This window comes from Ascaphus truei, chromosome 8, assembly GCF_040206685.1.
Source record: "Ascaphus truei isolate aAscTru1 chromosome 8, aAscTru1.hap1, whole genome shotgun sequence".
In the NCBI taxonomy this organism is placed as follows: domain Eukaryota; kingdom Metazoa; phylum Chordata; class Amphibia; order Anura; family Ascaphidae; genus Ascaphus; species Ascaphus truei.
The window spans coordinates 72,930,336-72,947,111 of record NC_134490.1 but is presented as its reverse complement, the minus strand read 5'-3'; the positions used below and the strand labels follow the sequence as shown (position 1 = coordinate 72,947,111).

General features: G+C 45.8%; 1 protein-coding gene across 1 annotated transcript in view; it reads right to left on the bottom strand.

The window, feature by feature from the left end:
• CLSTN3 (calsyntenin 3) overlaps nt 1–16,776 on the bottom strand; it is a 110,993-nt gene that overhangs the window by 76,353 nt on the left and 17,864 nt on the right. Inside the window, exons 7-8 of the mRNA XM_075613056.1 lie at nt 16,446–16,496; nt 15,761–15,918 (exon numbers count right to left, since the gene is read on the bottom strand). Coding sequence (XP_075469171.1) covers nt 15,761–15,918; nt 16,446–16,496 — 209 coding nt within the window. The remainder of the gene's footprint in view (nt 1–15,760; nt 15,919–16,445; nt 16,497–16,776) is intronic.

Sequence of the window (16,776 nt, the reverse complement as noted above, 5' to 3'; positions counted from 1 at the left end):
CCATAGTATTAGTCTCTGCTCACTGTGTGTTTCCCATAGCCTTAGTCTCTGCTCACTGTGTGTTTCCCATAGCATTAGTCTCTGCTCACTGTGTGTGTTTCCCATAGCATTAGTCTCTGCTCACTGTGTGTGTTTCCCATAGCATTAGTCTCTGCTCACTGTGTGTGTTTCCCATAGCATTAGTCTCTGCTCACTGTGTGTGTTTCCCATAGCAATAGTCTCTGCTCACTGTGTGTGTTTCCCATAGCATTAGTCTCTGCTCACTGTGTGTTTCCCATAGCATTAGTCTCTGCTCACTGTGTGTGTGTTTCCCATAGCATTAGTCTCTGCTCACTGTGTGTTTCCCATAGCATTAGTCTCTGCTCACTGTGTGTTTCCCATAGCATTAGTCTCTGCTCACTGTGTGTGTTTCCCATAGCATCAGTCTCTGCTCACTGTGTGTGTTTCCCATAGCATTAGTCTCTGCTCACTGTGTGTGTTTCCCATAGCATTAGTCTCTGCTCACTGTGTGTGTTTCCCATAGCATTAGTCTCTGCTCACTGTGTGTGTTTCCCGTAGCATTAGTCTCTGCTCACTGTGTGTGTTTCCCGTAGCATTAGTCTCTGCTCACTGTGTGTGTTTCCCGTAGCATAAGTCTCTGCTCACTGTGTGTGTTTCCCGTAGCATTAGTCTCTGCTCACTGTGTGTGTTTCCCATAGCATTAGTCTCTGCTCACTGTGTGTGTTTCCCATAGCATTAGTCTCTGCTTACTGTGTGTGTTTCCCATAGCATTAGTCTCTGCTCACTGTGTGTGTTTCCCATAGCATTAGTCTCTGGTCACTGTGTGTGTTTCCCATAGCGTTAGTCTCTGCTCACTGTGTGTGTTTCCCATAGTGTTAGTCTCTGCTTACTGTGTGTGTTTCCCATAGTATTAGTCACTGCTCACTGTGTGTGTTTCCCATAGCATTAGTCTCTGCTCACTGTGTGTGTTTCCCATAGCATTGGTCTCTGCTCACTGTGTGTTTCCCATAGTATTACTCTCTGCTCACTGTGTGTGTTTCCCATAGCATCAGTCTCTGCTCACTGTGTGTTTCCCTTTGCATTAGTCTCTGCTCACTGTGTGTATTTCCCATAGCATCAGTCTCTGCTCACTGTGTGTGTTTCCCATAGCATCAGTCTCTGCTCACTGTGTGTTTCCCATAGCATTAGTCTCTGCTCACTGTGTGTGTTTCCCATAGCATTAGTCTCTGCTCACTGTGTGTGTTTCCCATAGCATTACTCTCTGCTCACTGTGTGTGTTTCCCATAGTATTAGTCTCTGCTCACTGTGTGTTTCCCATAGCCTTAGTCTCTGCTCACTGTGTGTTTCCCATAGCATTAGTCTCTGCTCACTGTGTGTGTTTCCCATAGCATTAGTCTCTGCTCACTGTGTGTGTTTCCCATAGCATTAGTCTCTGCTCACTGTGTGTGTTTCCCATAGCATTAGTCTCTGCTTACTGTGTGTGTTTCCCATAGCATTAGTCTCTGCTCACTGTGTGTGTTTCCCATAGCATTAGTCTCTGGTCACTGTGTGTGTTTCCCATAGCATTAGTCTCTGCTCACTGTGTGTGTTTCCCATAGTGTTAGTCTCTGCTTACTGTGTGTGTTTCCCATAGTATTAGTCACTGCTCACTGTGTGTGTTTCCCATAGCATTAGTCTCTGCTCACTGTGTGTGTTTCCCATAGCATTGGTCTCTGCTCACTGTGTGTTTCCCATAGTATTACTCTCTGCTCACTGTGTGTGTTTCCCATAGCATCAGTCTCTGCTCACTGTGTGTTTCCCTTTGCATTAGTCTCTGCTCACTGTGTGTATTTCCCATAGCATCAGTCTCTGCTCACTGTGTGTGTTTCCCATAGCATCAGTCTCTGCTCACTGTGTGTTTCCCATAGCATTAGTCTCTGCTCACTGTGTGTGTTTCCCATAGCATTAGTCTCTGCTCACTGTGTGTGTTTCCCATAGCATTAGTCTCTGCTCACTGTGTGTGTGTTTCCCATAGCATTAGTCTCTGCTCACTGTGTGTGTTTCCCATAGCATTAGTCTCTGCTCACTGTGTGTGTTTCCCATAGCATTAGTCTCTGCTCACTGTGTGTGTTTCCCATAGCATTAGTCTCTGCTCACTGTGTGTGTTTCCCATAGCATCAGTCTCTGCTCACTGTGTGTGTTTCCCATAGCATTACTCTCTGCTCACTGTGTGTGTTTCCCATAGCATCAGTCTCTGCTCACTGTGTGTGTTTCCCATAGCATTAGTCTCTGCTCACTGTGTGTGTTTCCCATAGCATCAGTCTCTGCTCACTGTGTGTTTCCCATAGCATTAGTCTCTGCTCACTGTGTGTGTTTCCCATAGCCTTAGTCTCTGCTCACTGTGTGTTTCCCACAGCATTAGTCTCTGCTTACTGTGTGTGTTTCCCATAGCATTAGTCTCTGCTCACTGTGTGTGTCTCTGCTCACTGTGTGTGTTTCCCGTAGTATTAGTCTCTGCTCACTGTGTGTGTTTCCCATAGTATTAGTCACTGCTCACTGTGTGTGTTTCCCATAGCATTAGTCTCTGCTCACTGTGTGTGTTTCCCATAGCATTAGTCTCTGCTTACTGTGTGTGTTTCCCATAGTATTAGTCTCTGCTTACTGTGTGTGTTTCCCATAGCATTAGTCTCTGCTCACTGTGTGTGTTTCCCATAGCATTAGTCTCTGCTTACTGTGTGTGTTTCCCATAGTATTAGTCACTGCTCACTGTGTGTGTTTCCCATAGCATCAGTCTCTGCTCACTGTGTGTGTTTCCCATAGCATCAGTCTCTGCTCACTGTGTGTGTTTCCCATAGCATTAGTCTCTGCTCACTGTGTGTGTTTCCCATAGCCTTAGTCTCTGCTCACTGTGTGTGTTTCCCATAGCATTAGTCTCTGCTCACTGTGTGTGTTTCCCATAGCATTAGTCTCTGCTCACTGTGTGTGTTTCCCATAGCATTAGTCTCTGGTCACTGTGTGTGTTTCCCATAGCATTAGTCTCTGCTCACTGTGTGTGTTTCCCATAGCATTAGTCTCTGCTCACTGTGTGTGTTTCCCATAGCATTAGTCTCTGCTCACTGTGTGTGTTTCCCATAGCATCAGTCTCTGCTCACTGTGTGTGTTTCCCATAGCATCAGTCTCTGCTCACTGTGTGTTTCCCATAGCATTAGTCTCTGCTCACTGTGTGTGTTTCCCATAGCATCAGTCTCTGCTCACTGTGTGTGTTTCCCATAGCATCAGTCTCTGCTCACTGTGTGTTTCCCATAGCATTAGTCTCTGCTCACTGTGTGTTTCCCACAGCATTAGTCTCTGCTTACTGTGTGTGTTTCCCATAGCATTAGTCTCTGCTCACTGTGTGTGTTTCCCATAGCATTAGTCTCTGCTCACTGTGTGTGTTCCCCATAGCATTAGTCTCTGCTCACTGTGTGTGTTTCCCATAGCATTAGTCTCTGCTCACTGTGTGTGTTTCCCATAGTATTAGTCTCTGCTCACTGTGTGTGTTTCCCATAGTATTAGTCACTGCTCACTGTGTGTGTTTCCCATAGTATTAGTCTCTGCTCACTGTGTGTGTTTCCCATAGTATTAGTCTCTGCTCACTGTGTGTGTTTCCCATAGCATTAGTCTCTGCTCACTGTGTGTGTTTCCCATAGCATCAGTCTCTGCTCACTGTGTGTTTCCCATAGCATTAGTCTCTGCTCACTGTGTGTGTTTCCCATAGCATTAGTCTCTGCTCACTGTGTGTGTTTCCCATAGCATTAGTCTCTGCTCACTGTGTGTGTTTCCCATAGCATTAGTCTCTGCTCACTGTGTGTGTTTCCCATAGCATTAGTCTCTGCTCACTGTGTGTGTTTCCCATAGCATTAGTCTCTGCTCACTGTGTGTGTTTCCCATAGCATTACTCTCTGCTCACTGTGTGTTTCCCATAGTATTAGTCTCTGCTCACTGTGTGTGTTTCCCATAGTATTAGTCTCTGCTCACTGTGTGTGTTTCCCATTGCATTAGTATCTGCTCACTGTGTGTGTTTCCCATAGCATCAGTCTCTGCTCACTGTGTGTTTCCCATAGCATTACTCTCTGCTCACTGTGTGTGTTTCCCATAGCATCAGTCTCTGCTCACTGTGTGTTTCCCATAGCATCAGTCTCTGCTCACTGTGTGTGTTTCCCATAGCATTAGTCTCTGCTCACTGTGTGTGTTTCCCATAGCATTAGTCTCTGCTCACTGTGTGTGTTTCCCATAGTATTAGTCTCTGCTCACTGTGTGTGTTTCCCATAGCATTAGTCTCTGCTCACTGTGTGTGTTTCCCATAGCATTAGTCTCTGCTCACTGTGTGTGTTTCCCATAGCAATAGTCTCTGCTCACTGTGTGTGTTTCCCATAGTATTAGTCTCTGCTCACTGTGTGTGTTTCCCATAGCATTAGTCTCTGCTCACTGTGTGTGTTTCCCATAGCATCAGTCTCTGCTCACTGTGTGTTTCCCATAGCATTAGTCTCTGCTCACTGTGTGTGTTTCCCATAGCATTAGTCTCTGCTCACTGTGTGTGTTTCCTATAGCATTAGTCTCTGCTCACTGTGTGTGTTTCCCATAGCATTAGTCTCTGCTCACTGTGTGTGTTTCCCATAGCATTAGTCTCTGCTCACTGTGTGTGTTTCCCATAGCATTAGTCTCTGCTCACTGTGTGTGTTTCCCATAGCATTACTCTCTGCTCACTGTGTGTTTCCCATAGTATTAGTCTCTGCTCACTGTGTGTGTTTCCCATAGTATTAGTCTCTGCTCACTGTGTGTGTTTCCCATTGCATTAGTATCTGCTCACTGTGTGTGTTTCCCATAGCATCAGTCTCTGCTCACTGTGTGTTTCCCATAGCATTACTCTCTGCTCACTGTGTGTGTTTCCCATAGCATCAGTCTCTGCTCACTGTGTGTTTCCCATAGCATCAGTCTCTGCTCACTGTGTGTGTTTCCCATAGCATTAGTCTCTGCTCACTGTGTGTGTTTCCCATAGCATTAGTCTCTGCTCACTGTGTGTGTTTCCCATAGTATTAGTCTCTGCTCACTGTGTGTGTTTCCCATAGCATTAGTCTCTGCTCACTGTGTGTGTTTCCCATAGCATTAGTCTCTGCTCACTGTGTGTGTTTCCCATAGCAATAGTCTCTGCTCACTGTGTGTGTTTCCCATAGTATTAGTCTCTGCTCACTGTGTGTGTTTCCCATAGCATTAGTCTCTGCTCACTGTGTGTGTTTCCCATAGCATTAGTCTCTGCTCACTGTGTGTGTTTCCCATAGCAATAGTCTCTGCTCACTGTGTGTGTTTCCCATAGCATTAGTCTCTGCTCACTGTGTGTTTCCCATAGCATTAGTCTCTGCTCACTGTGTGTGTGTTTCCCATAGCATTAGTCTCTGCTCACTGTGTGTTTCCCATAGCATTAGTCTCTGCTCACTGTGTGTTTCCCATAGCATTAGTCTCTGCTCACTGTGTGTGTTTCCCATAGCATCAGTCTCTGCTCACTGTGTGTGTTTCCCATAGCATCAGTCTCTGCTCACTGTGTGTGTTTCCCATAGCATTAGTCTCTGCTCACTGTGTGTGTTTCCCATAGCATTAGTCTCTGCTCACTGTGTGTGTGTTTCCCATAGCATTAGTCTCTGCTCACTGTGTGTGTTTCCCATAGCATTAGTCTCTGCTCACTGTGTGTGTTTCCCGTAGCATTAGTCTCTGCTCACTGTGTGTGTTTCCCGTAGCATTAGTCTCTGCTCACTGTGTGTTTCCCATAGCATTAGTCTCTGCTCACTGTGTGTGTTTCCCAAAGCATTAGTCTCTGCTCACTGTGTGTGTTTCCCATAGCATTAGTCTCTGCTCACTGTGTGTGTTTCCCGTAGCATTAGTCTCTGCTCACTGTGTGTGTTTCCCATAGCATTAGTCTCTGCTCACTGTGTGTGTTTCCCAAAGCATTAGTCTCTGCTCACTGTGTGTGTGTTTCCCATAGCATTAGTCTCTGCTCATTGTGTGTGTTTCCCATAGCATTAGTCTCTGCTCACTGTATGTGTTTCCCATAGCATTAGTCTCTGCTCACTGTGTGTTTCCCATAGTATTAGTCTCTGCTCACTGTGTGTTTCCCATAGCATTAGTCTCTGCTCACTGTGTGTGTTTCCCATAGCATCAGTCTCTGCTCACTGTGTGTGTTTCCCATAGCATTAGTCTCTGCTCACTGTGTGTTTCCCATAGTATCAGTCTCTGCTCATTGTATGTGTTTCCCAAAACATTAGTCTCTGCTCACTGTGTGTGTTTCCCTTTGCATTAGTCTCTGCTCACTGTGTGTGTTTCCCATAGCATTAGTCTCTGCTCACTGTGTGTGTTTCCCATAGCATTAGTCTCTGCTCACTGTGTGTGTTTCCCATAGCATTAGTCTCTGCTCACTGTGTGTTTCCCATAGCATTAGTCTCTGCTCACTCTGTGTGTTTCCCATAGCATTAGTCTCTGCTCACTGTGTGTGTTTCCCATAGCATTAGTCTCTGCTCACTGTGTGTGTTTCCCATAGCATTAGTCTCTGCTCACTGTGTGTGTTTCCTATAGCATTAGTCTCTGCTCACTGTGTGTGTTTCCCATAGCATTACTCTCTGCTCACTGTGTGTATTTCCCATAGCATCAGTCTCTGCTCACTGTGTGTATTTCCCATAGCATCAGTCTCTGCTCACTGTGTGTGTTTCCCATAGCATCAGTCTCTGCTCACTGTGTGTATTTCCCATAGCATCAGTCTCTGCTCACTGTGTGTGTTTCCCATAGCATCAGTCTCTGCTCACTGTGTGTGTTTCCCATAGCATTACTCTCTGCTCACTGTGTGTATTTCCCATAGCATCAGTCTCTGCTCACTGTGTGTATTTCCCATAGCATCAGTCTCTGCTCACTGTGTGTGTTTCCCATAGCATTAGTCTCTGCTCACTGTGTGTGTTTCCCATAGCATTACTCTCTGCTCACTGTGTGTATTTCCCATAGCATCAGTCTCTGCTCACTGTGTGTATTTCCCATAGCATCAGTCTCTGCTCACTGTGTGTGTTTCCCATAGCATTAGTCTCTGCTCACTGTGTGTTTCCCATAGCATTAGTCTCTGCTCACTGTATGTGTTTCCCATAGTATTAGTCTCTGCTCACTGTATAGTCTCTGCTCACTGTGTGTGTTTCCCATAGCATTAGTCGCTGCTCACTGTATGTATTTCCCATAGTATTAGTCTCTGCTCACGGTGTGTGTTTCCCATAGCATTAGTCTGCTCACTGTGTGTGTTTCCCATAGCATCAGTCTCTGCTCACTGTGTGTGTTTCCCATAGCATTAGTCTCTGCTCACTGTGTGTGTTTCCCATAGCATTAGTCTCTGCTCACTGTGTGTGTTTCCCATAGCATCAGTCTCTGCTCACTGTGTGTGTTTCCCATAGCATTAGTCTCTGCTCACTGTGTGTGTTTCCCATAGCATCAGTCTCTGCTCACTGTGTGTATTTCCCATAGCATCAGTCTCTGCTCACTGTGTGTGTTTCCCATAGCATTAGTCTCTGCTCACTGTGTGTATTTCCCATAGCATCAGTCTCTGCTCACTGTGTGTGTTTCCCATAGCATCAGTCTCTGCTCACTGTGTGTGTTTCCCATAGCATTACTCTCTGCTCACTGTGTGTATTTCCCATAGCATCAGTCTCTGCTCACTGTGTGTATTTCCCATAGCATCAGTCTCTGCTCACTGTGTGTGTTTCCCATAGCATTAGTCTCTGCTCACTGTGTGTGTTTCCCATAGCATTACTCTCTGCTCACTGTGTGTATTTCCCATAGCATCAGTCTCTGCTCACTGTGTGTATTTCCCATAGCATCAGTCTCTGCTCACTGTGTGTGTTTCCCATAGCATTAGTCTCTGCTCACTGTGTGTTTCCCATAGCATTAGTCTCTGCTCACTGTATGTGTTTCCCATAGTATTAGTCTCTGCTCACTGTATAGTCTCTGCTCAATGTGTGTGTTTCCCATAGCATTAGTCGCTGCTCACTGTATGTATTTCCCATAGTATTAGTCTCTGCTCACGGTGTGTGTTTCCCATAGCATTAGTCTGCTCACTGTGTGTGTTTCCCATAGCATCAGTCTCTGCTCACTGTGTGTGTTTCCCATAGCATTAGTCTCTGCTCACTGTGTGTGTTTCCCATAGCATTAGTCTCTGCTCACTGTGTGTGTTTCCCATAGCATTAGTCTCTGCTCACTGTGTGTGTTTCCCATAGCATCAGTCTCTGCTCACTGTGTGTGTTTCCCATAGCATTAGTCTCTGCTCACTGTGTGTGTTTCCCATAGCATTAGTCTCTGCTCACTGTGTGTGTTTCCCATAGCATCAGTCTCTGCTCACTGTGTGTGTTTCCCATAGCATCAGTCTCTGCTCACTGTGTGTGTTTCCCATAGCATTAGTCTCTGCTCACTGTGTGTGTTTCCCATAGCATTAGTCTCTGCTCACTGTGTGTGTGTTTCCCATAGCATTAGTCTCTGCTCACTGTGTGTGTTTCCCATAGCATTAGTCTCTGCTCACTGTGTGTGTTTCCCATAGCATCAGTCTCTGCTCACTGTGTGTGTTTCCCATAGCATTAGTCTCTGCTCACTGTGTGTGTTTCCCATAGCATCAGTCTCTGCTCACTGTGTGTGTTTCCCATAGCATTACTCTCTGCTCACTGTGTGTGTTTCCCATAGCATTAGTCTCTGCTCACTGTGTTTCCCATAGCATTAGTCTCTGCTCACTATGTGTGTTTCCCATAGCATTAGTCTCTGCTCACTGTGTTTCCCATAGCATTAGTCTCTGTTCACTGTTTGTATTTCCCATAGCATCAGTCTCTGCTCACTGTGTGTGTTTCCCATAGCATTACTCTCTGCTCACTGTGTGTGTTTCCCATAGCATCAGTCTCTGATCACTGTGTGTGTTTCCCATAGCATTAGTCTCTGCTCACTGTGTGTGTTTCCCATAGTATTAGTTTCTGCTCACTGTGTGTGTTTCCCATAGCATCAGTCTCTGCTCACTGTGTGTGTTTCCCATAGCATTAGTCTCTGCTCACTGTGTGTGTTTCCCATAGCATTAGTCTCTGCTCACTGTGTGTGTTTCCCATAGCATTACTCTCTGCTCACTGTGTGTGTTTCCCATAGCATCAGTCTCTGCTCACTGTGTGTTTCCCATAGCATTAGTCTCTGCTCACTGTGTGTTTCCCTTTGCATTAGTCTCTGCTCACTGTGTGTATTTCCCATAGCATCAGTCTCTGCTCACTGTGTGTTTCCCTTTGCATTAGTCTCTGCTCACTGTATGTATTTCCCATAGCATCAGTCTCTGCTCACTGTGTGTGTTTCCCATAGCATCAGTCTCTGCTCACTGTGTGTTTCCCATAGCATTAGTCTCTGCTCACTGTGTGTGTTTCCCATAGCATTAGTCTCTGCTCACTGTGTGTGTTTCCCATAGCATTAGTCTCTGCTCACTGTGTGTGTTTCCCATAGCATTACTCTCTGCTCACTGTGTGTGTTTCCCATAGCATTACTCTCTGCTCACTGTGTGTGTTTCCCATAGCATTAGTCTCTACTCACTGTGTGTGTTTCCCATAGCATTAGTCTCTGCTCACTGTGTGTGTGTTTCCCATAGCATTAGTCTCTGCTCACTGTGTGTGTTTCCCATAGCATTAGTCTCTGCTCACTGTGTGTTTCCCATAGCATTAGTCTCTGCTCACTGTGTGTGTTTCCCATAGCATCAGTCTCTGCTCACTGTGTGTGTTTCCCATAGCATTACTCTCTGCTCACTGTGTGTGTTTCCCATAGTATTAGTCTCTGCTCACTGTGTGTGTTTCCCATAGCATTAGTCTCTGCTCACTGTGTGTGTTTCCCATAGCATCAGTCTCTGCTCACTGTGTGTGTTTCCCATAGTATTACTCTCTGCTCACTGTGTGTGTTTCCCATAGCATCAGTCTCTGCTCACTGTGTGTGTTTCCCATAGCATCAGTCTCTGCTCACTGTGTGTGTTTCCCATAGCATCAGTCTCTGCTCACTGTGTGTGTTTCCCATAGCATTAGTCTCTGCTCACTGTGTGTTTCCCATAGCATTAGTCTCTGCTCACTGTTTGTATTTCCCATAGCATTAGTCTCTGCTCACTGTGTGTGTTTCCCATAGCATCAGTCTCTGCTCACTGTGTGTGTTTCCCATAGCATTAGACTCTGCTCACTGTGTGTGTTTCCCATAGCATTAGTCTCTGCTCACTGTGTGTGTTTCCCATAGTATTAGTCTCTGCTTACTGTGTGTGTTTCCCATAGCATTAGTCTCTGCTCACTGTGTGTTTCCCATAGCATCAGTCTCTGCTCGCTGTGTGTGTTTCCCATAGCATTAGACTCTGCTCACTGTGTGTGTTTCCCATAGCATTAGTCTCTGCTCACTGTGTGTGTTTCCCATAGTATTAGTCTCTGCTTACTGTGTGTGTTTCCCATAGTATTAGTCACTGCTCACTGTGTGTGTTTCCCATAGCATTAGTCTCTGCTCACTGTGTGTGTTTCCCATAGCATTAGTCTCTGCTTACTGTGTGTGTTTCCCATAGTATTAGTCACTGCTCACTGTGTGTGTTTCCCATAGCATCAGTCTCTGCTCACTGTGTGTGTTTCCCATAGCATTAGTCTCTGGTCACTGTGTGTGTTTCCCATAGCATTAGTCTCTGCTCACTGTGTGTGTTTCCCATAGCATTAGTCTCTGCTCACTGTGTGTGTTTCCCATAGCATTAGTCTCTGCTCACTGTGTGTGTTTCCCATAGCATTAGTCTCTGCTCACTGTGTGTGTTTCCCATAGCATCAGTCTCTGCTCACTGTGTGTTTCCCATAGCATTAGTCTCTGCTCACTGTGTGTGTTTCCCATAGCCTTAGTCTCTGCTCACTGTGTGTTTCCCACAGCATTAGTCTCTGCTTACTGTGTGTGTTTCCCATAGCATTAGTCTCTGCTCACTGTGTGTGTCTCTGCTCACTGTGTGTGTTTCCCGTAGTATTAGTCTCTGCTCACTGTGTGTGTTTCCCATAGTATTAGTCACTGCTCACTGTGTGTGTTTCCCATAGCATTAGTCTCTGCTCACTGTGTGTGTTTCCCATAGCATTAGTCTCTGCTCACTGTGTGTGTTTCCCATAGTATTAGTCACTGCTCACTGTGTGTGTTTCCCATAGCATTAGTCTCTGCTCACTGTGTGTGTTTCCCATAGCATTAGTCTCTGCTCACTGTGTGTGTTTCCCATAGTATTAGTCTCTGCTCACTGTGTGTGTTTCCCATAGCATCAGTCTCTGCTCACTGTGTGTGTTTCCCATAGCATTAGTCTCTGGTCACTGTGTGTGTTTCCCATAGCATTAGTCTCTGCTCACTGTGTGTGTTTCCCATAGCATTACTCTCTGCTCACTGTGTGTGTTTCCCATAGCATTAGTCTCTGCTCACTGTGTGTGTTTCCCATAGCATTAGTCTCTGCTCACTGTGTGTGTTTCCCATAGTATTAGTCTCTGCTCACTGTGTGTGTTTCCCATAGTATTAGTCACTGCTCACTGTGTGTGTTTCCCATAGTATTAGTCTCTGCTCACTGTGTGTGTTTCCCATAGTATTAGTCTCTGCTCACTGTGTGTGTTTCCCATAGCATTAGTCTCTGCTCACTGTGTGTGTTTCCCATAGCATCAGTCTCTGCTCACTGTGTGTTTCCCATAGCATTAGTCTCTGCTCACTGTGTGTGTTTCCCATAGCATTAGTCTCTGCTCACTGTGTGTGTTTCCCATAGCATTAGTCTCTGCTCACTGTGTGTGTTTCCCATAGCATTAGTCTCTGCTCACTGTGTGTGTTTCCCATAGCATTAGTCTCTGCTCACTGTGTGTGTTTCCCATAGCATTAGTCTCTGCTCACTGTGTGTGTTTCCCATAGCATTACTCTCTGCTCACTGTGTGTTTCCCATAGTATTAGTCTCTGCTCACTGTGTGTGTTTCCCATAGTATTAGTCTCTGCTCACTGTGTGTGTTTCCCATAGCATTAGTATCTGCTCACTGTGTGTGTTTCCCATAGCATTACTCTCTGCTCACTGTGTGTTTTTCCCATAGCATCAGTCTCTGCTCACTGTGTGTGTTTCCCATAGCATTACTCTCTGCTCACTGTGTGTGTTTCCCATAGCATCAGTCTCTGCTCACTGTGTGTTTCCCATAGCATCAGTCTCTGCTCACTGTGTGTGTTTCCCATAGCATCAGTCTCTGCTCACTGTGTGTTTCCCATAGCATCAGTCTCTGCTCACTGTGTGTGTTTCCCATAGCATTAGTCTCTGCTCACTGTGTGTGTTTCCCATAGTATTAGTCTCTGCTCACTGTGTGTGTTTCCCATAGCATTAGTCTCTGCTCACTGTGTGTGTTTCCCATAGCATTAGTCTCTGCTCACTGTGTGTGTTTCCCATAGCAATAGTCTCTGCTCACTGTGTGTGTTTCCCATAGCATTAGTCTCTGCTCACTGTGTGTTTCCCATAGCATTAGTCTCTGCTCACTGTGTGTGTGTTTCCCATAGCATTAGTCTCTGCTCACTGTGTGTTTCCCATAGCATTAGTCTCTGCTCACTGTGTGTGTTTCCCATAGCATTAGTCTCTGCTCACTGTGTGTGTTTCCCATAGCATTAGTCTCTGCTCACTGTGTGTGTTTCCCATAGCATTAGTCTCTGCTCACTGTGTGTGTTTCCCGTAGCATTAGTCTCTGCTCACTGTGTGTGTTTCCCGTAGCATAAGTCTCTGCTCACTGTGTGTGTTTCCCGTAGCATTAGTCTCTGCTCACTGTGTGTGTTTCCCATAGCATTAGTCTCTGCTCACTGTGTGTTTCCCATAGCATCAGTCTCTGCTCACTGTGTGTGTTTCCCATAGCATTAGTCTCTGCTCACTGTGTGTGTTTCCCATAGCATTAGTCTCTGCTTACTGTGTGTGTTTCCCATAGCATTAGTCTCTGCTCACTGTGTGTGTTTCCCATAGCATTAGTCTCTGGTCACTGTGTGTGTTTCCCATAGCATTAGTCTCTGCTCACTGTGTGTGTTTCCCATAGTGTTAGTCTCTGCTTACTGTGTGTGTTTCCCATAGTATTAGTCACTGCTCACTGTGTGTGTTTCCCATAGCATTAGTCTCTGCTCACTGTGTGTGTTTCCCATAGCATTGGTCTCTGCTCACTGTGTGTTTCCCATAGTATTACTCTCTGCTCACTGTGTGTGTTTCCCATAGCATCAGTCTCTGCTCACTGTGTGTGTTTCCCATAGCATCAGTCTCTGCTCACTGTGTGTGTTTCCCATAGTATTAGTCACTGCTCACTGTGTGTGTTTCTCATAGTATTAGTCTCTGCTCACTGTATGTGTTTCCCATAGTATTAGTCTCTGCTCACTGTGTGTGTTTCCCATAGCATTAGTCTCTGCTCACTGTGTGTGTTTCCCATAGCATCAGTCTCTGCTCACTGTGTGTATTTCCCATAGCATTAGTCTCTGCTCACTGTGTGTGTTTCCCATAGCATTAGTCTCTGCTCACTGTGTGTGTTTCCCATAGCATTAGTATCTGCTCACTGTGTGTGTTTCCCATAGTATTAGTCTCTGCTCACTGTGTGTGTTTCCCATAGCATTAGTCTCTGCTCACTGTGTGTGTTTCCCATAGTATTAGTCTCTGCTCACTGTGTGTGTTTCCCATAGCATTAGTCTCTGCTCACTGTGTGTGTTTCCCATAGCATTACTCTCTGCTCACTGTGTGTTTCCCATAGTATTAGTCTCTGCTCACTGTGTGTGTTTCCCATAGTATTAGTCTCTGCTCACTGTGTGTGTTTCCTATAGCATTACTCTCTGCTCACTGTGTGTTTCCCATAGTATTAGTCTCTGCTCACTGTGTGTGTTTCCCATAGTATTAGTCTCTGCTCACTGTGTGTGTTTCCTATAGCATTACTCTCTGCTCACTGTGTGTTTCCCATAGTATTAGTCTCTGCTCACTGTGTGTATTTCCCATAGCATTAGTATCTGCTCACTGTGTGTGTTTCCCATAGCATTAGTCTCTGCTCACTGTGTGTGTTTCCCATAGCATTAGTCTCTGCTCACTGTGTGTGTTTCCCATAGCATTAGTCTCTGCTCACTGTGTGTGTTTCCCGTAGCATTAGTCTCTGCTCACTGTGTGTGTTTCCCGTAGCATAAGTCTCTGCTCACTGTGTGTGTTTCCCGTAGCATTAGTCTCTGCTCACTGTGTGTGTTTCCCGTAGCATTAGTCTCTGCTCACTGTGTGTTTCCCATAGCATTAGTCTCTGCTCACTGTGTGTTTCCCATAGCATTAGTCTCTGCTCACTGTGTGTGTTTCCCATAGCATTAGTCTCTGCTCACTGTGTGTGTTTCCCATAGCATTAGTCTCTGCTCACTGTGTGTGTTTCCCATAGCATTAGTCTCTGCTCACTGTGTGTGTTTCCCATAGTATTAGTCTCTGCTTACTGTGTGTGTTTCCCATAGTATTAGTCACTGCTCACTGTGTGTGTTTCCCATAGTATTAGTCTCTGCTCACTGTATGTGTTTCCCATAGCATTAGTCTCTGCTCACTGTGTGTGTTTCCCATAGCATTAGTCTCTGCTCACTGTGTGTGTTTCCCATAGCATCAGTCTCTGCTCACTGTGTGTGTTTCCCATAGCATTAGTCTCTGCTCACTGTGTTTTTCCCATAGCATTAGTCTCTGCTCACGGTGTGTTTCCCATAGCATTAGTCTCTGCTCACTGTGTGTGTTTCCCATAGCATTAGTCTCTGCTCACTGTGTGTGTTTCCCATAGCATTGGTCTCTGCTCACTGTGTGTGTTTCCCATAGTATTAGTCTCTGCTCACTGTGTGTGTTTCCCATAGCATTAGTCTCTGCTCACTGTGTGTGTTTCCCATAGCATTAGTCTCTGCTCACTGTGTGTGTTTCCCATAGCATTGGTCTCTGCTCACTGTGTGTTTCCCATAGTATTACTCTCTGCTCACTGTGTGTGTTTCCCATAGCATCAGTCTCTGCTCACTGTGTGTGATTCCCATAGTATTAGTCTCTGCTCACTGTGTGTGTTTCCCATAGCATCAGTCTCTGTTCACTGTGTGTGTTTCCCATAGTATTAGTCTCTGCTCACTGTGTGTGTTTCCCATAGTATTAGTCTCTGCTCACTGTGTGTGTTTCCCATAGTATTAGTCTCTGCTCACTGTGTGTGTTTCCCATAGTATTAGTGGTGTAGGGGGAAGGTTTCTAATTAGCTCATAGACAGGAGTCAGGACTAATTTATTTCCAACTAGCACACAACCAAGATCTATGTGCCAACCATCTACATATTAATAAGTAGTTTGCGTTTCAGAAGATCACACCGTCTTTGCATATTAAGTTGGATCAAGGTTTAGCCATCTGTACAGCTTTACATGTGAAGAGGACAAAATAGTGACACAAAATGAACACAGTGACATACAATGGTACATAGTGACACATGTTGCACACAGTGTAACCTAATAATGCACACAGTGACACAATGACACATGATGCACTGTAACACATAGTGACATATAATGGTATATAGTGACACAATGATACACCGTGACACGTAGTGACAGAATGATGCACACAATGATATGCATAGTGACACGACGATTTACTATGACACATAACGATACACAGTCACACAGAACAATAAACATATTGACACAATGATACACACAGTGACACTAATGACACACGAGACCCGCAGTGACACAGTGAGAGATGTGTTACCTTCATGCCCTTCCCAAGGCTGTCAAAGTCTGTATACTGCAGCCCCTCCTTACAGGAATACAGACACTCTATCACCTCCCGAGTGTCCACAGGGCCAGGGCGCAGGGAGAAGGCGGACACGTAACCCCGCAGGAAGCGCCCCACACGTGGGACTGACCCTGGGGGGAGGAGAGAGGAGGAGGAGAGGCGATGGGTGAGAACGGGAAGGCAAGAAGGACAGAGCAAGGTGGATAGAGGAGGGAGGGAAGAGAGGGAGAAAAAGATGGAAACAGGTAGGAGGAGAGGAGAGAAAAGGGGATGAGGGGGCAGGAGAGGGGAAGCCGTGAGTGAGAGGAGAGAAAGAAGAGAATGAGGGTTAGAGAGTAGAGGAAAAAGACAAGGGAAGGGAGAGGGACAAAGGTAGAGAGACGGGGAGTGACTGTGGGTGCAGCACATAACCCAAAGAACTCCTAATGCACAGGGAGGGTGGTGGGTGCAAGGACTGCCTCCCAGGGCAGACACTGGGTCCCTGCGGGCTCAGGGGTTATGGGGTGTCACCCCGACCCTGTGGGGTTTTAGGTTTTGTAAGGCGATAAAGTGACGAGTGCAGAGGAGCCGACAGCAGACAAAGACCCCTCCCTCCAAGTGACAGCTTAAAGGATAAGGGACAAGGGACTGATCGACGTCAGGATGTCTCACACTGTACCTGGCACTCTCTCTGTCACATTGTCACTCACTTTTCCTGGGATTTTCTCATCTGTTGAAAATGAAACATGTCTCATTTTAACATTCCCCCCCACCCCTCCTCTGTCTCTTCTTTTGTTCCCCCGTCTCTCTCATTCCTCCTCAAAATGTTAGTCTCTTCGCCCTTCGGCTTTCGCTTTTTTTAATCTCTTTTACATCACCATATCTTCTTCCCCTCTCTCCTTCTTCTCCCATAAACCCTATTGCTGTCTCTCCTTTATTCCTCCTGCCCCCTTATCTCTTTCCTTACCTACCCTACCTTTGTCTCTTTCTCCTTCTCGCCTGTTTATTTT